Below are 19,541 nucleotides of genomic sequence, written 5' to 3'. Positions count from 1 at the left end.
TTTATTTATTTATTTATTTTATGCAAATACTAATAGTATGGAAAAAATATTCTTTGTGCAAAATCATAATTTTTTTTATTGAATTTATTTATCTCATAAACTGAAAGGATAAATAACAAAATAAATTCGTCGCAAGTTGCTATTTACAAGGCAAAAAGTAAGTTAATATTTGATCGATTTGATGAACATAATGTATGGCACCCACAACTTTCAAATTCTGGATTAGCCTCTGATTAAAACTGATAAATTCGCTTAGTTAATACTAAATCTGTATATTTATACTGTACACTATTAAAGCTTCTTGTTCATACACACTTATAGTATCATTGATTAATGAGTAGATTTTGAACAAGAAACCTAATGTGTATGCATATATATACACACAGTAATTTAATATCAGTTAACAAAAATTATCAATCTTAATAAACAAGGGATATAAGCTGTATTTTTATTTTGGAATATGAATATTTTTTGAATTACTTTGAATTGTGGCATGAGCATATAATTATTTTAAATTTTATGCTCATTTAGGTCATTTTTCCAAAACTCTAAATCTGAGTAACAATCAAAAAATGGTTTTGCAAAATCGGAGTTTAATAAAACACCAATAAAAAATTGTTAAACCTTGTTTGGTATGTAAGAAGTGAAAATCGGAGTTAAAAAATGGCATGGATGAGCCTTTTCTTTAACAGCAATTATATAAATGAGTCAAACTTTTAACGGATGACATAAATGAGCCTTTTCTAAAAGTTTGATAACGTATTTGAGCCTTTTTCCAACAATAATATACCATTAAGAGATGTGCAATGACTAGGATTATATATATATATATAATAAAAATAATTATTGAAACCTTAATTAATAGTTGTTATTCCACCTTAATCATGTATCTAAAGACATCTCCAACATACGCGGAAGTATAACTCGAAATAATAGCACATTATTATATTTATTTATTTTCCAATGATTGTTCAAAAGAAGGAAAAAAATTTGTGAATCATTAGGAAAAATACATTTGAAAAGAGAAAAAGAAATCAAAGAATGAAAATAATTTTGGACTTTAGGATACATTATTAGTCGTGGCTTTTAACTTCAAAAAAATTGTTATTAGTCAAATAGTATTTAAAATAATTAAACAAATGGAAAACCAAATTGTCGGCCTAAAAGTATAAAATTTAAGACATCTCAAAATTTAATACTTGTATTAGTTCCAATAATTCACAGATTATTGATTGCCAATGGCCGACCCTTATAATTTAACAATAATACGTTGACAAATCTTATACTAGCTATATTGCTCCTTTTTATCTTAAAATATCGATTTTTATTTCGAATATTTTGATATATCTCACTCTTTTTAAGGATATTTATGTTTAATGACACATAACTTTAATTGATTTTATTGACTGTCTCCTTCATAATACAATAGATGTAGTCTGGCAACGTCGTATACCTTGAACAACTTTATAACATCAAATAATTATAAATACGACATGAGTTTTACGTACATTCAAATAAGAGAGAACATACCATCTTCTTTGAGGTATGCCACACCATTGCTCAAGGTAGTAAGCAAAGTTGGTGTGGATGTAGTATGCCAGCTAACTTGTATAATTCGTGTGCATTTGTATACTTAACATCTTTAATGTATTCTATCGATACGAGATTTGCTTAGAATGTTATGGTATAGGGCTGTATATCGGCCAGTTCGATTCGATTTTAAAGTTTATCGAGTTCGCTTATTGGTTATTGGTTTATAGAGATGCTAAACCGTTATAGAACCATTAAGATATTGGCTTATCGGTTATTGGTTTATCGGTTTTTGATCGTTATCGGTTCAGATATCGGTTTAACCATTAAGATTTGACACAAAAGAAAAAACATTAAAAATCACTTAGAAACAAGGTGATAAACCAAATAAACCATACACTTGATTTCACAAGTCACTTCTTGTTCAAAAGCAAACACTTTTACATTGTAGAATAACCAAGTGTTTGAGACAACAAAAAATAAAAGTAGGAAATTAAACTCTAAGTCGAGGACTTTATATACAAAATTATATAAATATAATTATTTGATTTACTATCGGGTTATCGGTTAACCCGTTAAGAAAAAAACTTCAAACCGTTAAGAACCGATAACTCAATAACAAAAAAATCAAAACCGTTATCAAAATCACTAAACCAATAATCCAATACTATAAACTAATAACTTTTTTATCGGTTTAACTTATCGGTTTCGATTCGATTTTAAATAGCCCTATTATAGTACGTAAATCTAGAATTACTTAGAAGTTCAGATAGATGTTATTAGAAAAATAGAGATTATCGTTAGATAAATGTTACAGTCAAACAATAAAATCATTCCCATGTAATCTTATTTAGTTATATATTATCAAAAACATTTATGAACTATCAATAAATTATAGACAAAATTCATAAATAATTTTTTTTTAAAAAAAATTAATAGTGAAAGTGAAATGCCGCTACTTGTCCCATATTTGTTCAAGAATAAATAATAATATGGCTTAGAATTTGACATGTGTCTGAGGTTGGAATATTAATTATCAGCTTGACTTAGAAGTTTAAAATGAAGTCAACAAATCATAGATATTCTATATCTGAATATTATTTTTTTCCTCCCAAATTAATTATCATATTTTATTTTTCAAATGTTAAGTCTTTAAAATTAAATTAAATTACATCAACTCAATATTTCATAATTAAAGTGTTTATATGAAAAAATTATATAAAAAATATTATAAATTTGTAATTTTATCTAACATATAAATTTATTGAAATTTTAAAATATTAAAAGGTGAAACAGTAAACACTATACTTGTACGGACTTATAAAATAATAATATTATTTGTTTTGGTATTCTTCTACCTGCAAAGTGATATTATAAATAAAAAAATATAAGCTATAAAATAACATAAAAGATCCGTTCCATAAAAAAAACATAATTATTCTATATAGTAAATAAACGTCGTTATAAATAATAAGGATTATAAAAAAAAATGTGACGCGAGTAAATAACAAAGTCATTGAAATTTGTTATTTTCCAATTTAATTATCCATATAAGAACATTACCAATAAAATATGAATGCGAAAGGTATAGGTAAAATTAACGCCACATATTTTTTTAAAAAAAAACTATGGTATATATGCCAATAATTGTTAATCACCAAGCCAAGTTCATCTTGTGGTGTGTATTCCAAAAGTACATCTTTAAATTAAAAAAAGAAAAAAGAATGAGGTTAATATTTGACTTGAGAGTTACATATGATAGCTTATCCAATTTAATAAAATACAATATAGTCTATAGCTACAATGTCCTGAATATGATACGCATTAATTTTAAAATAAAATCACTATCGATGACGTTATTTTATACATATTGTAAGAGGTCATGGTAGTAAAACCTTGTAATTAAATACATTTAGGGAAACATCATGGAGTGCGAGTTAAGCTCGGATGATTTGTTATTTTATATTGTCTCTAAAGTTCTAATGATTTAACAATCAAAAAACTACGAGTTCTAGTGAGGGATCATATCCCAAGAGAGATTGAGAGTGTTCGTACAATGAAAAAGAAACAGACTAAAACTGCAACTCTGCAACACACCTTGCTGTACCACACTTGTGTCAAGGTGTCCAATTGGAGATCCTTCGTCAGAATATTATATCGTATATACAAGTAAAATGATAAATTAAGTGGTTAAATAACATATTATGGACATCTTTGACACAACAATATGATGTAGCTAGTGGTTTCAGACGTCTTGAAAGAGTAAAGATACACAAATTTAAAGTGTTTGTGTGTTCGAATTTCACTAGTAACAATTTTTTTCAATTTTTAAGAAGAGCATATTCACTTTAGCACTTCGACACCCTTCGTGAAAATCCTGGCTCCGCCACTGCTCTCATCCAATCGTATTGCTCTAAGGATTTGCATCCATCTTATATCAATCTCTTCACTTAACAATACAAGTCAGTTTTTGAATTCTGAAAAATTCACAAGCTCAAAAAGGCCAATCTTTGAAGAATCATTCTCCGGAAGAAAAGCAAGGGACTTTGTTCTTAGCCTCTTATAGGTTTATTGTTTTTATGTTTACCATCTCTAGAACTATTTCCGAGTTATAAAGGAACTAGATCGGTTGCTTGTCTAAATCCTCAGTTTGAGTCGGATTAATTAACTAGAGTTAGTTAGTCAAATCATCTATATTTTAGTCAAGTTTTTTTTTCGACGTTTTCTTGGGTAGAGGAGAGAGTTGGTGTAATGGGCAACATAGGTGTTGCTTAGTTCTTATCTGGTAACAGAGTCATTACAGCAAGGGAATATGGATTAGTAAAATATAATTATCTAAGATGATTTCTTAAGAAAATATTACAAAAAGTGAGACGATTGATGACATTTTCGTAATACTCAACAAAAGATAAATCACATAAAATAGATATTGTTAATTTATAAATTTTAAAATGAAAACAATCCTAATATAGAAGTACTAAGTTATGCTAGAATAAGCAACTCTAATAAATATTGATTCATGACTAAAATAAAATTAAATAAAATAACATAACGTATTCACTGTCTAAATAAATAGAGAACTGAAATAAATAAATCTCCAACATTATGGCATTTTTTGGTATTTCAAATATGATATATGATTCAGCACATGCAACCTCACATCAATTAAAATGTGCATTTTTTTATACCATCACACAAAATATGTTATATTTAAATTATTTTTTAAATTATATTACCATTAAGTATGAGTAATGGTACAATTTATACTTTAACTTAACACATATTCAAGCATTATTAAGTTATAAAAAAGTTAATAATAATATATTAGTGAAAGTCACCAGAAATATAGGATCAAATGTACATTTGTTAATCAGAATCAACTTAACTAAATCCATAATTTAACAAAAATAGTTAAAATTAATATGCAAAACAATTTAAAAATTATATTTATTCTTCTTTCGAAGTATGTGAAAGTTTAACATGGTTAAATTTTTTTTATATTTTTTTAAATAAAAGTAGATAAATTAACAACTAAATTCATCGTGGTCAATAAAATATTTTATATTTATATATGCAAGAAGATACTAAATAATGTTATCTTAAAATAATATAATCAGCCTGGATGCAACATTTTTAGGTGATTAAAGTCTAAATATATTCAGAGACAAAAATTAGACAAATTGCCGGTGTATCAGATCGACCAACCATCTTTCATGATGTCCATGAAGATGATGTCCATTAAGTTTATCGATCGGTTTGATTCAATTTTATATATTATTAATTTACTTTATTGATATATTAAGTTATTAGTTTGTAAAATGTAATAAATTAATAATTAAATTTAATAAGATAATTATTATTTATTTTTATTTATTTGATTAATGGTTCTTAATAATTTGTTTCTTGCTATATGTGATAAGGTTGATTTTTTTCACATGACACTGATTTTTCAAAGTTGGAAATAAAATTTTAATTAGTGAAGGATAATATGTGATTTCTGTCCTTTGCTCTATATATTTATGAATAAATGACGATTGTTCAAGGATTATAAGAAACATTATTTAGCTAAAAAAATTTTAGTGACGGCTTAGTTAGAAATTATTGATAAATTATATATTTTTAATAGTAATATTTATTTAAGAAATATAACAGATGATAAATATAACTTTTTCTAAATTATAAAAGGAACAAATATAACCCTTTCCATTTCTAATCCCTTTGACCAACCATTGATTTATTTTATGGCACTATTTTATATATAAAAAAAAAATTGGCATTATTTGTTTCCATGACCCCTTTGTATATTAAATAAAAAATCAAGGTGAGAGAATGTGTCTAAAATTATGTATTATTAATAAAATAGTTTCCTTTATTAGTATTGCAATATTTTTTCTGTTATTTTTCTAATTTCTTTGCTAAACACCAACAATAACTTAGGAAAGAGATATCTAAACAACTTTATTAAGTAATTAAAATTCAAATTATTCTCCTTATTTGTCACAATATAGATTTGATTTTGTGGCATTTTACAAATTCTTTTATTTTATATTTTTTTATCAGCTCAATTTTAATTTCTTACATATAAAAATTCTAAAATAAATTATTTTCTTCTATTCAACTTATAAATGGTTATAAGAGATTATTTCCTCGTAATATTCTACTCAGTAGAAAATAGTATTAAAGGAGTCACGGGGTCATGAATTGCTTAGGATATCATTAATAAATAGGGTTAATTATAATGCTCAACTACTCAAAAAAAAAAAAATCAATGAAAAAATTAAAAAATGTGGATAGAGATTAACATAAATATAATAATTATGATTGAAATAATAGGTAATTGGACATAGTATCGACGTGTGATTATTTAGTACTTTGCTGGGGTATGTACTAACCGTTTAATTTTGAAATTTATAATGAATTGTCAACTTATAGTAGTTGTTCTGATTTTTATTATTTTAACACGTGAAAAAAATTAAGATGACCGCCATTAGTATTAAATATTAATTAACCTTAACTAATTATTTTTTTAATAATTGAATGTAAGTCAAATTAATGCACATTGAGTCCAATTATGTAACACAGAAAGATAAGTGATGAAAAGAAGTTGGGAGGAGAAAAAAAATAGTAGTGTGTTTTGTTAGGTTGTGGAGCCTGATTAATATATATAACTGTTTATGCGGTTTAATCTCCGTGGTGAGGTTGCCAGGGGGTTATGGGGGGCTGGAGCCTACCTAAATTTTAGGCTGTACTATTTATTCTCCATTTATTCTCTATAACCAAAAATACTCTGATTTATTAATATATATATATATACCCCATCACCGTGGAAGTTTACTCACGGGGTGTTACCACAAAATATTGGTTTTTCTCTTTCTCTCTCTAGATCTCTCATCTCTTTCTCTTGAAAGATCTTGTGTTCTTCATTCATCAAGTGTGTGTGCGTGAATTCGATCCTAACATGTTTATCCTTGTTAACAATTTAATTTTAACAATACTATGGAAATAGTAAAGAATGATCAGCAGAGAGTTATATCTACTAGACTAGTTTTAAGGATAACTTGTAATAAGTTAACATGTTTTGGTAATCTAGCTGTAATAGCTAATTATGAAAAATACGTGAAATCCAATAGGATTCAAAACAATATAAAGACTAATAGGTCTCAAAGTCTTGTAATTCTCTATATATAATCTTATTATCCAAAAAAAAAAGAACACTTTAATTTTGTATTAAGGTTACGATCGATAATATTAAGATTGTCACTATTATTAATATCGTTACTATTATCAATATCGATCTCATCAGAAAGAAAACTTTTTATGCTTTTAATCCAAATACTTGTTCAGATATATCATAATGAAAGAAATATATATAGAAGTTTAATTTATTGCTAGGTATTTGACCAAATAGCCAGGATGGTCTAGTTCCTCTAGAACCTATTGCTAAAATACTTCTTAGAGGGAGATAAGGCTAAGCAAATCGAACAGGATTTTTCGTGAGATAAAAAATAAAAATAGCTTTCTCGACTTAAATTTTGGAATAAGTGATTATAAGGTGATTCTAATTATCAACCGAGGGCAAAAGTAAATATTTATGCTGCTAATTCAACAAATAAAGAATTCAACGATAACAATATAATTGTTATTATATTATATTTTAAAAAAAATAATATATATAACTATTTATATCCAACCTTCCATATAAATTTCTCTAAAGACTTAAAGTCATTCTTAGTTGTCTTGTTGGAATTGCTTTAGTGGATTTATGGATAAATATTAATCCTTTTTCTTTGGATGCTTTGACATTATTTTTTAATTCTAATTATTGTCATGAGAAGGAATGATAAAAATTAAAGATCCCCAATTATTAGTGATGCATATTAAAAATAGAATTATTGCTATATAATTTAATGTACATTTGATTTCTTTGTATACCGTAAGGCTACTAAGACAATAATTATACTAAAATATTTCTTCTTCCGCTTTTAAAAAGAATGACCTAGTTTGACTTGAAACGGAGTTTACAAAAAGAAAGAGACTTTTTGATCTCACGGTTCTAAATTAAAGTTGTCACATGTATCAGAATGCCCTTTAATCTTGTGTCCTTGAACATGCCACCACTACAACAAAAATGATCATTAGCGGCAATTAATTCAGAATTAATTGCCGCTAAGTATGTATTTTTAGCGGCAATTGACACTCTTTGTATATGTCCCTAAAGCTTTTAGCGACATCGTTTCTAATAGCACTTAACTAATGCCGGTAAAGACTTTAACACTCTTTATTAATGTCTATATCTAATGTCACTAAAAGTTATTTTTGTTGTAGTGCACGTTGAAAGTTAAAGTTAAAGTTTTACCAAAAAAGAAAATGAATCATTTTTTTTAAACAGATTAAAAAGAAAATGAGGTCAACGGTGGGAGTATTATTTAATTGCTATTATTATATACTAGTTTTCGAGCACGCGCTTTGCGCGTGTAACCCATGGGTATATTATTTCTTAAAAGATAATATTACTAAATAATAAAATATGTCTAATTGAGATTTCTTACTTTGTTTTACTACTAATTGTAACACTCCAATTTTCTGACCTCCTAGTGAATGCATCGAAATAATAATATGAAAAATTAATAAAATAAACTTCGTTTATAATTCAAAGATAAGTTTACAAAGCAAAAAGAAAAAATAACAACTATCTAAATTAAATTTCTCGATAGTTCCGTTTTATTGGTAGAATAATGTTAGAAGAGATAGTGTAAGATTAACTTTGAGTGAAAGGAAAACAAAACCTTTCAACTTTTCTACTTTGCCTTTTGAATCTCCTGATAATTATAATGAATGTGTTTAAAGTATTGTATTAAATTTTTATCCACAAACACTTTAAACTAATTAGTTAACTACAAATATTTAAAACTATGATGTAAAAAGTCTTATTATTTATATTTTGAAAATCAGAATATTTATGAATAACTACTATTTTTATATAAAATTTAATTTTCTCTTCATACATAACTTATCCACCATTAATCTAATATTATATGTTTCACCTTTTTTTTTCCATAAAAAAAAAAAGAAAAGAGTAAACATCCTATTTTATCACATTCATTCTTAAAGATGAAAATTAATAAGTACGAAGCAAAAAAAGAAAAGAAAAGATACAGATGAGCAAGATAATTAGGCATTTCATTTTATTTTTGTCTCTATAGTGAAACTGAACATTTGAGCATACAAAATACAAATATGAATTTAGAGCAACTTGCTAATAAAACAAGAATTCAACTATATAAAGAGACAAAAAAGTCTTATTATAATTCTTACTACAAATAAGTATAGAACTAACACATCAAGCTCCGATGCTTCAGTAATTGAATTCTTGTCTATTCTCGTGACTGCAGAAGGGAATCTCACAACTTTCACCTCAAATTGTGACATTATTTCACATGTTTAGAGTTCCTACACACAAGAATTGTAGGAGTGGTAAATAAAAGTTTTTCTTGAAAAAGTTAAATTTATAGAACAAAATTTTGGAAACATGAAAAGTCACATGAATTATTGTTAAAATAAATATAAAAAAGATAGAGATGAAATTTTTAGTTTTAAAGATACATGAATCTACTTTGTTAAAATAAATATAAAAAAGATAGAGATGAAATTTAATTTTAAAGATACATGAATCTACTTTAATTTCTTGTCTATAAAGAATAATTACTCATTTTTATTTTATTTACATTTGTGTTAGAAATTTGAAAGGTCAAGATTATGGAATGAGAATAAGAAGATTATATATATGATGAAAATTATAAAAGTTTTAATTTATTAGAGGGGCAAAATAGTAATTCAACTTTTAAGTTTTGAGCTTCATGCTTATAATAATATATGATTACTAACATGACCAAAAGGAAAATGCCTTTCCCAGTAGTGACTGTTTTGAACATGTATAAATATGGAACACATGGTTCATACTCTTCATATATGAGAGCATTTAGTTCAAACATTGAACAAAAAAAAAATTAAAATTAAAATGTGCCCACAGCCAAATGATAGCATCAGCATCGAGCTGCAGCAGTTGCAGCTCGATGCTGATGGAAGGAATGAGAGAACTCAGTGGCTGCTGAATTCTCCGGAGCCACTGAGTTTTTGCAATAAACTCATTAACTCAGTTAGTGAAACTATTTTGCAAAAAGAAACTATATTTTTTCCTTCAAACTCAAAGCAATGCAAAGCTGGGATCTTTTCATTTTTGCAAGGGTTATTTCCAATTCTTAGTTGGGGAAGGAATTATAAAGCTAATATGTTCAAGAATGATTTGTTGGCTGGCTTAACTCTTGCTAGTCTCTGCATTCCTCAGGTATAACAAATATCGATAAGGTGTTCCTACTTGAATTTTGTGTGACCAGTTCATCTAAAATCTTAAACAGTTCGAGAAAACACACTTTTATTTACGCCCTCTCATGTGCGGGCATATATAATAGGTGATGGTTATGAACATAGAACCTTTACCTACTCTGGTACCACGTTGAATCGTGGGACCATATTTCTAACAGCTTAAGCTTTTAGATGATACTGATCACACAGAGGTTAGCATTAGTGTTTGTTGCTTACACTTTAAATTATACTTGTTGCAGAGTATAGGATATGCTAATCTTGCAAACCTTGAACCTCAATATGGCTTATGTAAGTTTCGAAAACAAGTGTAATTGTTGTATGTTCATCTTGGTTATTTCTAAGCTTATATGTTTTCACTTTTGTTGTTTTAGACACTAGTGTTGTGCCACCATTGATATATGCTGTGATGGGGAGTTCGCGAGAGTTAGCTATTGGTCCTGTTGCTGTTGTATCACTACTTCTTTCTGCAATGGTTACCGAGATTGTAGATCCTGCAGTCGATCCTATTGCTTATACAAGCCTTGTTTTTACTGTCACTTTCTTTGCTGGTACTTTTCAGGCTGCATTTGGTCTATTAAGGTAAAGTTTCTATTAGAAAATGTTGAAAAGAACTCTTTTTGGAATATGTATGTTAATCTTGATTATAGGTAGTAGAGTGTCGTCTTGCTTATCCTTTCCGTACTAGTAGTCATCGTAGGTTCTTGTCCTTTGATATATTTTACTATCTATGCCTCTTGTACTTCGATTATTGCACTGTTTTGTTGAAGTTATTGTTCCTTTTTTATGCTTTCTATAGTATTTTGCCATGATCTCTTCATTTGTTGTTTGATATACAACCGAGGATCTAACGGAAACAACCTCTCTACCTTCAAGGTAGGGGTAAGGTCTGCATACACTTTACCCTCCGCAGACCCCACTTGTGAGATTACACTGGATATGTTGTTGTTGTTGTTGTATGTTAATGTTGATGTATGTGCAGGTTGGGATTTCTTGTGGATTTTCTTTCACATGCTGCTATAGTGGGATTCATGGGAGGTGCAGCCATTATAATTGGTCTTCAACAATTGAAAGGTCTCATAGGAATTAGTCACTTTACTAATAAAACTGATGTGGTGTCTGTGCTTAGAGCTGTTTTCAGATCATTTCATGATGAGGCAGTAAGTTTCTCAACTTATTTTCGATTGATTTTTCGTGTTTTCATCTTACTGATTTCCGTTGGACTTGTTTCAGCTGTCTCCTATGAATTTTATACTTGGATGCTCATTCCTTATCTTCATCCTCGTAACAAGATTTATAGTAAGTAATAAGGTGTACTCGTTTGTTATCGATCAAATTTGATGATCTTTTCCTGTTTCATACACTAAAATAGGCCACCTGAAATATACTGCAGGGTAAAAGGAACAAGAAACTATTCTGGCTACCAGCTATTGCTCCTTTGTTATCGGTGATCGTAGCCACCTTGATGGTTTATCTAACGAAGGCTGATCAACACGGAGTTAAAATCGTAAAACACTTCAAAGGGGGTTTGAATCCAAGTTCAGCTCATCAATTACAGTTCAATGGTTCACACCTTGGACAAGTCGCGAAAATTGGACTAATTTGCGGTCTCGTGGCTCTAACTGTATGTCTCTACTCTTTTTTCTCACTATCCTAAGAGGATTCATTCATAATGTTGAAATGATCTTGGTTCTCAGGAAGCAATTGCTGTCGGACGATCTTTTGCTTCGATGAAAGGCTATCATCTTGATGGCAACAAAGAAATGGTAGCCATAGGTTTCATGAACATTGTTGGATCTTTAACTTCTTGCTATACAGCAACTGGTAAATCCTCAATTCCTTACACATCTTGAATATCCTTATGATAAGTCGTATGAGTTCTGATATATATACTCCCTACGTTTTAATTTATTTGTCTTACTTTTCCTTTTAGCTCGTTTAAAAAAGAACATCTCTTTTCATTTTTGGCAACTCTTTAATTCTAACTTTTCACACAACATGTTTAAGACCAGACATTTTGGTACATCCTACGTATCGTTGGTTAAATATCACAAGACGAATGAATTGAAACGGAGTGAGTAATAAATTCTGCTTCAAAAATTTTACAGGTTCATTTTCAAGGACAGCAGTAAATTTCAGTGCAGGATGTGAAACTGTGGTATCAAACATAGTTATGGCTATCACAGTTTTCATATCTCTAGAATTGTTAACCAAGCTTTTATACTACACTCCATTAGCTATCCTTGCATCGGTTATTTTATCCGCGCTTCCTGGATTGATCGACATAAATGAAGCGTATCATATCTGGAAAGTAGACAAGATGGACTTCCTTGTTTGCATTGGTGCCTTCTTTGGAGTACTATTTGTCTCTGTCGAAATTGGCCTTCTAATCGCGGTAATTTTGAAGTCTCTATCTCTGTATTCACAAGACTTTACTCGGTATAAGAAAACAACTTGCATTAAACAAATGTTCTACTTGTCCCCTAAAACAAACATCTTGTGACGACTCACATGTAAATAGTCCAGAGGAAATGCCAAAAAACTGGATAGAACTCTGAGTCATTTGTGGGCACCATGCTATAATAGAATTTTGGCTCTTGTCCTTGAAAAAAAATACAAGATTCATGTCAATTCTCTAGTTATCTGTCTTTTTCTTTGCAACTTGAAACTAAACAAAGGCTAAAAAACATCATCCATAGAAAATCGAATCACAAATGTTTGATTGATAGTGTATTATATTTGAGTCAATTTCTCATAAAGTCACTCGACGTTGTTTTGTTATACAAAAGTCACTCAACTAATGGTACTGAGAGAGTTGTTCAACTTTGTTTTGTAACAGAAAAGTCACTCAACTATTGACATTTCAACTGTAAAGTCGTCACTTAAGTATTGTCGTTCTACCTACCAAGTCACTCAACTAATTTAGTAATGTCTATTTGGTTTATTGTAGGTTGGCATTTCATTTGCTAGGATAATACTAGACACGATTCGAGCTAGTACAGAAGTACAAGGCAGACTTCCTGGGACGTTGGATACGTTTTGTGACATTACACAATATCCAGGATCTACTAGTACTTCAGGCATCTTGATCATCAGAATCAACTCTGGTTCACTTTGTTTTGCAAATTCTACTTCCATAAGAGAGAGGTATATATATATAATTCGCGCTCTTATCGAAGTGGAAATTAAGACTACTTAATTTTCACCTTATTTTGTTTCTAGGGTTATGAAATTGGTGACACACACAAATGGTAATGATGAGGAGAACACAAAGGAAAATGTTCATTTTGTTGTTCTAGACATGTCAAGTAAGTTTTATAACTAGTAGAATTTCCCAATCCCCCCCCTCGTTGGTTCCTTATATGGACTTGACAATCCTCCAGTCATAAGTTAGTTTTGAGGTTGAGTTAGGCTCAGATGTCATATCTTTACGGTTGTAACAACTAACTACTAAGATGATTTTGATCTCATTGGTTTGTAGATGTAATGAGTGTGGATACATCAGGAATAGTGATGATAGAAGAGTTGCACAGGGAATTGGTTTCACAAAGCATACAAGTAAGTCTCTCATATTCTTTTCTCTAAATTAAACCGTTGAACGATGTCACACAACATTGTCTCGTCTGATGTTTTAACGTATAAATATAAAATAAATGACATAACAGAGTGAACCTAATATGTTTGAGGGGTCCTTTTAAAATATATGATAAATTCTTCAAGATATACATACATATAACAAGTTCTTTCTAAAGTTAATTGGTGCACGTGCTCCCCCCAGCCATCACACATGGGTCCGCCTCCGGTGGTCCATGGGGCCTTCCTCGAATCTTGCACCAATACATGATGTTTTATACACCTGACTATCTTTTTATACATTAACAGTGTCTATACTAACATACTATCACAATTTGTATGTAGTAGATTATTTGTCTTATTTTTCGGATTACTAATTTTACTACCAATATATACTAACTCTTATATGATGTCTTTCTTTACTTTTGCAGTTAACAATAGCTAACCCAAGATTAAGAGTGATTAACAAAATGAAGACAGCAAAATGTTTTGACAAACTAGGAAAAGGATGGATTTTCCTTACTATTGGGGATGCTGTTGATGCCTGTTTGAGCCTCAAAATAGCTGATCCTAGCTCTACCAATTGTTAGAAATTTTATATATGTTGTTGTTAAATGCTTATGATTCTTGTGTATACAAAGCATTAACAACAAAGAATGGAAAAGAGCCACCACCAATTATGTATTTCATAATATTTATAGTGTTGGTAAAACAAAATCTTGAAAGATTATCGTCACGACATAATATATAGATAGACAGTTTAATTTGATTTTAACGAACAACTATACACTCTAATTTTGAGGATGCATATCTAAATACCTCAAATTTTCTTTATTGTATCAATTGAGCACTCCAACGTAACTTACGAAATAATTATCTAATCACCAATAAAATTTATGTCCGCATGATCATCATCTGGTGTTCATGAGATACATTTGAGACAAGTTGGAGTGTTTGGTTGACAGTTGAAATCAAGTTGAGATATTTAGACGTGCATTCTCAAAATTTGAATGGTTACTTATCAGCTTAGATCAAGTTATAGTGATTGTTTAACAACTTCCTTGTTGAGGTCAATCAATAATACCTCAATAATACACTAAAATAGAGCCTAGGGGTTAATAATAGAAACTCATAGAAGTTTGAATTTGGATTAGGGGTTGTTATTTAATCAGTTATGTTCAATTTTAAAGTTTATCGATTTGATTTATTGGTTTGTAAGTATTTTAAACTGTTATACCTTCATTACAATATTAACTTATCGATTATTAGTGTATCGTGGTTATTAATAATTCTCAATTTGGTTATTGATTTAGCTGATAAGATTTGACATAATAAGTTTTTTTTATTGAAAATCACTTAAAAACAAGATGATAAACTAATCGAACCATGCACATGAGTTGACAGATTACATGTTGCTCAAAAAGCAAACACTAACACATTCAAGAATAACCGAAAGTTTGAAACAACTAGAAGTAAAAATACGAAATTCAACCCTAAATCAAAGACTTTACATACCAAAAAGTATAAATATAATTTATTAATTTACCACCATTTATCAATTAATCGCTAAAAAAATACTCAAAATATTAAAAACTAATAGTAACTTTTTCTAAAAAAATTTCGAATCATCGATTTCAATTCAATTTTGAATGTCTACTTTATTTAAAGTTAGGACTTAGGAGTATGTGTTGGGCCATTTATCGGGTTTCCCAATAAACGGCATCGTTTTCGAAGCTTTAAGAGGCAATTTAAATAGCCGGACCCGAAAATAGAGGAAATAATTGTTCTTCAATTGAAGAAAGGGAAAATATTGGGGAAAAGAATGGGAGAAGAAGCAAAAGATGGTGAAGCAGAATCAATTCAAAACCCTAATTCAAATCGCATTACACAAACCCAATTTCTCTCATGGAAGCGCCAAAAGGTATCTTCTTCTATTCTTCATGTTAACGGTATAAGGGATTACAAGGTGGTGAATCGAAAAGTTTACGTAGTCAATCAACTGAGTTATTAAGATTTTTCGTGCAATATGTTTTACCAGGAGATTATATTATATAGTGCTTTATTTCCTTTCAATAAGATGAATAGTTGATCTTTCTGATAGTTTAGTTAGGGTTGAATTATGTGAAGCTAAAGATGTTAAAACAGGGAAGCAATTTTATTAGTTTTAAGACAAAGAACGAGGTCGTATCCGTTTGAAAAATTAGGTTCTAGCTTCCTATAGTTAATAATTTTGTTGTTGAACTTGAATTAGCTCTGATTTTAGGCACATTATTTAATGTTTTATGCTAAATAGGTCAATAGAGCTAATTGATATATATTATTCAAGTAGTTAGTTGCAACTAGTTTGCGATTGAAGTTTAGTTTGATCAATCGACTATATCGAGTTTCCTCTGTGAAATGTATATCCACCTGGTGAATGATATCCTTCAAAATCAGCAATTTGTGCTATTACGTGTATTCCTCGTACTAGACTTATTGGTATCTGTCCTTGAGTTCATCTGGGACATTTTTTCCCTTGGGAATCAGAGTTGTAAAATGAAAATTATGCACTTTTTGAAAATGCGTATGTGATTGAGAAGTCATGTCAGTTAAGTGTACAGATCCTTTTATAATTTTGATTTAGATGAAGAGATGTAGTTTTATGCTATGCTGCTCGGGCTCTCCAAAATATGTTGCTGCATTCGTGTTAGTTCTCCAAGAATGCACTGCTGTTGGAGGACCCGACAAGCACCCGATGGTATTTTTGAAGAGTCCGAGCAACATAGTTTTTATGTTATCTGGGGCTAGTTCTCGTTCTGAAATTGTAATTTCTTATTGTTAATCACTAAGTATTCATTCATAACCTTTTTAGCTATTTAATGTATAAGTTTACCAAGTATGTTAATTGTTTGTACTGGCAACTAAAGACCAAATTTCTTGGATGATGAGATGCACACCTTAGCACTCTATCACATACAATAAAATAAAGCGCCACCTAAGTGAGGAAAGCAGAAAACCTGGCTTTAAGTGATTTTTACGGCTCAAGTCCGTCTGATACGAGCCTTTAATAATACTACTTCCATTCTATGCCTATTCGCTTCTTCATTTAGATTGTGTGATTCATTTCTTTCCTCCAGAGTTTCCAATTTAATTAGAATCTTCATTTCTCTATTCGTTTCTAATTGATAGACTCCATTCCTTCTATGGTTCTCAAGTTTCATTTTTCATGTCAATCTGAAATCAGTTCTTCCTTTGATGCTGTAAGAGTTCCACCAATTGCTTTTCATTTTCACAATTTCCTTTTAGCCATATAAGCTATTTCTAAGTGTCTCCTTTTCCTCCTTTTTACTTGTTCCTTTGATCCCAGCAGAATCGGTTTGTGTTGAGATGTAAGGTTTACCACTATTACTCCTTGATCTGCTTAAACTAGTTATTCAATTTTGTATGAACTACTTATCTATCTGGAGACTGCTGGTCTGACTTGAGTTCTTTTTTGTTTTTAGTTATTTAACTTATCTGCACAAGGTTTATTTTGATGTATTTCTTTTGTTTTAAAAAGATTGCTTCACTTCAATGAAGTGAACTTTTCGCTTCGCTTCACACTTCATGCTTTTATGCAAGGTACGCCCTCTCGCTTTTTTGCCAAAAAGGCTAGGCTCCATCAATGGTCTCACACTTATTAGCCCGTAATACTAACAAATGTTCTAGTTTTCTTCTTAAAACTTGGTCAAAGACTCAAGAATGTATTGATATAAATCAATGGGAAATACTAGAAATGTTCTGGGTCCAGTTGCTGATGCATGTAATAATATATTTTAGCCTATTTTCATTTGCTGGAAAAATTAATAGGATTTTAGAACACATTCATCTTTTTTTTTTTTCTGTTGAGAGAATCACTTTCATCTTGTTAAACTCTTCAATCATTTAACTATGCTGTAAATCACCAAATAAAGGAAGTTCCTTGGAGTAGTGAAAGATCGGAAAGGGAATTTTAGTTTTGTGCTCAGGTTGGAATGAGGAAATCAGCTCTCACAGTCTCACTAATGTTCTGTTGCGCAGACTCTTCCCTTTTTTAATGCCCGCACCCGTGTTGGATTCTCCAAAAATACACCACTTTTGGAGAAACTGACGACATGTTTGAAGAGTCTGAGCAACATAGATGTTCTCACAGATTCTCATTCTTGTTTTATGGTCTTCATTTTGTTGCATTCCTCATCCAATGAATTTCATCAATTCCTTAAAAACATTGTAGGCCATTTCTCAAAAGTTCATTTGCAAATGTTTTGTTAGGATCAGTATATGTGGTAGAAACTTGTATAATTTATAACACTTTGGTAAGGTAAGGCATTCATTTTAGTCAACAAAACCAAATATCGTTTGTGATAGCAATATCACCTTCACTGTGATTCAAGTCGGATTAATTGTTTTCACCCTAACTATGGAGGTTATTTCATTGAAAGAATAGCTTTAACAAAGTTTGCTTTTGTTTGTTGACTTCCTTTATTGTAGATGTCCCTTTTGAAATCTATTTTGGTTGTTGTTCCTATAGTTGTTGCAAGTGGTTTATCTGTTTTACTCATGAGAAACCTGTTGTAGTATTTTCGTTATAGTCCTCATGAGTTGTGAGTCATGATGGATTTGGTATCATTTTCAGGACGCGGATGCATTAGCTAGAAAGGCTGAAGTCGCAAGAAAGCGTGCAGAGGATATAGCTGCAGGGGCAGTGCAAATGAATGGTCGTGAACTTTTCTTGCACGAGCCATGGGTCTTCGATAACTCCCTTTACTAATGTTGTTCTTCCGGTAAAAATATCTTCCAGTGTAATTCTAATAACATAGTTATTGTTAAGACAATGAAATTATGAATTTTTATATTTTTTTTTGTGTAATGCCCACAGAAATGTGGCTTTGAAACAAAAAAAAATTCTGAATTTTTTTATGAGGACCTCCGTAATGAGTAGGAGAAACATTATGTATAGTTCCACCATTTCTTTAAGGCCTATTTTTACATTTATGTGCCAACTTCTAGGAATTACGCGACTTTCTGGGTTTTTCGTGTGACCATTGATTTGGCGCCTGGGAGCACCCAATTTTTTTTTGAAAAACTTTATGAGGACCTCTGTAGTTAGTTTGGGAAGCATTACGTATAGTCCCACTATTTTTAAGACCTATTTTTGCGTTTATGAATTAATTTTTAGGAATTATGTGACTTTCTTGATTTTTTGTGTGTATTAGCAAATGAATCTGTAGCTTTGGAGCACCTAAAAAGAATTTTATGTAAAAACTTTATTAGGACCTCCGTAATGAATTGGAAAAACATTATGTATCGTCCACCCAATGGCGACCTAGGATTTTTGTTTAGGAGGCTCGAAAAATAGAAGTATAAACGTATAACCGAGTCTTTAGAAATAAGAACCTTGAATTGCTTTCGCTGGGATCTGACCAGTGATGCACAACTTAATTTCTGGAGACTTACCATTGCACCATCAATTTTTCTTTGTTATTGAGGGGGTTCAAAATATAAATATCTACATAAATACAAAAAAAAATTACTTATACATATCGTATAATTTTTTGCCG

The 19,541-nt window shown here is 30.0% G+C and overlaps 2 protein-coding genes across 2 annotated transcripts; both read left to right on the top strand.

The window, feature by feature from the left end:
• The first annotated feature begins 9,999 nt into the window (after positions 1-9,999).
• LOC107006007 (low affinity sulfate transporter 3-like) lies at positions 10,000-14,752 on the top strand. The gene is given in 13 exon segments (XM_015204641.1): positions 10,000-10,017; positions 10,019-10,375; positions 10,653-10,701; positions 10,785-10,992; positions 11,393-11,570; positions 11,644-11,709; positions 11,804-12,034; positions 12,108-12,234; positions 12,519-12,805; positions 13,361-13,557; positions 13,633-13,718; positions 13,892-13,968; positions 14,415-14,752. Coding segments are annotated over 13 exon segments (2,040 nt in total). The 3' UTR covers positions 14,574-14,752.
• A 993-nt stretch (positions 14,753-15,745) lies between these two features.
• Positions 15,746-18,975, top strand: LOC107006067 (zinc finger CCCH domain-containing protein 15 homolog). The gene is made up of 2 exons (XM_015204717.2): positions 15,746-15,904; positions 18,617-18,975. The coding sequence occupies exons 1-2, from the start codon at positions 15,806-15,808 to the stop codon at positions 18,749-18,751; spliced, it is 234 nt and encodes a 77-aa protein (XP_015060203.1). The 5' UTR covers positions 15,746-15,805; the 3' UTR covers positions 18,752-18,975.
• Positions 18,976-19,541: the final 566 nt, after the last annotated feature.

This window comes from Solanum pennellii, chromosome 12, assembly GCF_001406875.1.
Source record: "Solanum pennellii chromosome 12, SPENNV200".
NCBI classification, from domain to species: Eukaryota; Viridiplantae; Streptophyta; class Magnoliopsida; order Solanales; family Solanaceae; genus Solanum; species Solanum pennellii.
The sequence above is the reverse complement of the archived record's forward strand: the minus strand, read 5'-3'. Positions and strand labels throughout refer to the sequence as shown.

Coding starts and splice junctions, on each gene's coding strand:
- LOC107006067 (XM_015204717.2), top strand. CDS start 15,806: ATGGGAGAAGAAGCAAAAGATGGTGAAGCAGAATCAATTCAAAACCCT. Junction 15,905..18,616: donor TCTCATGGAAGCGCCAAAAG/GTATCTTCTTCT, acceptor TATCATTTTCAG/GACGCGGATGCATTAGCTAG.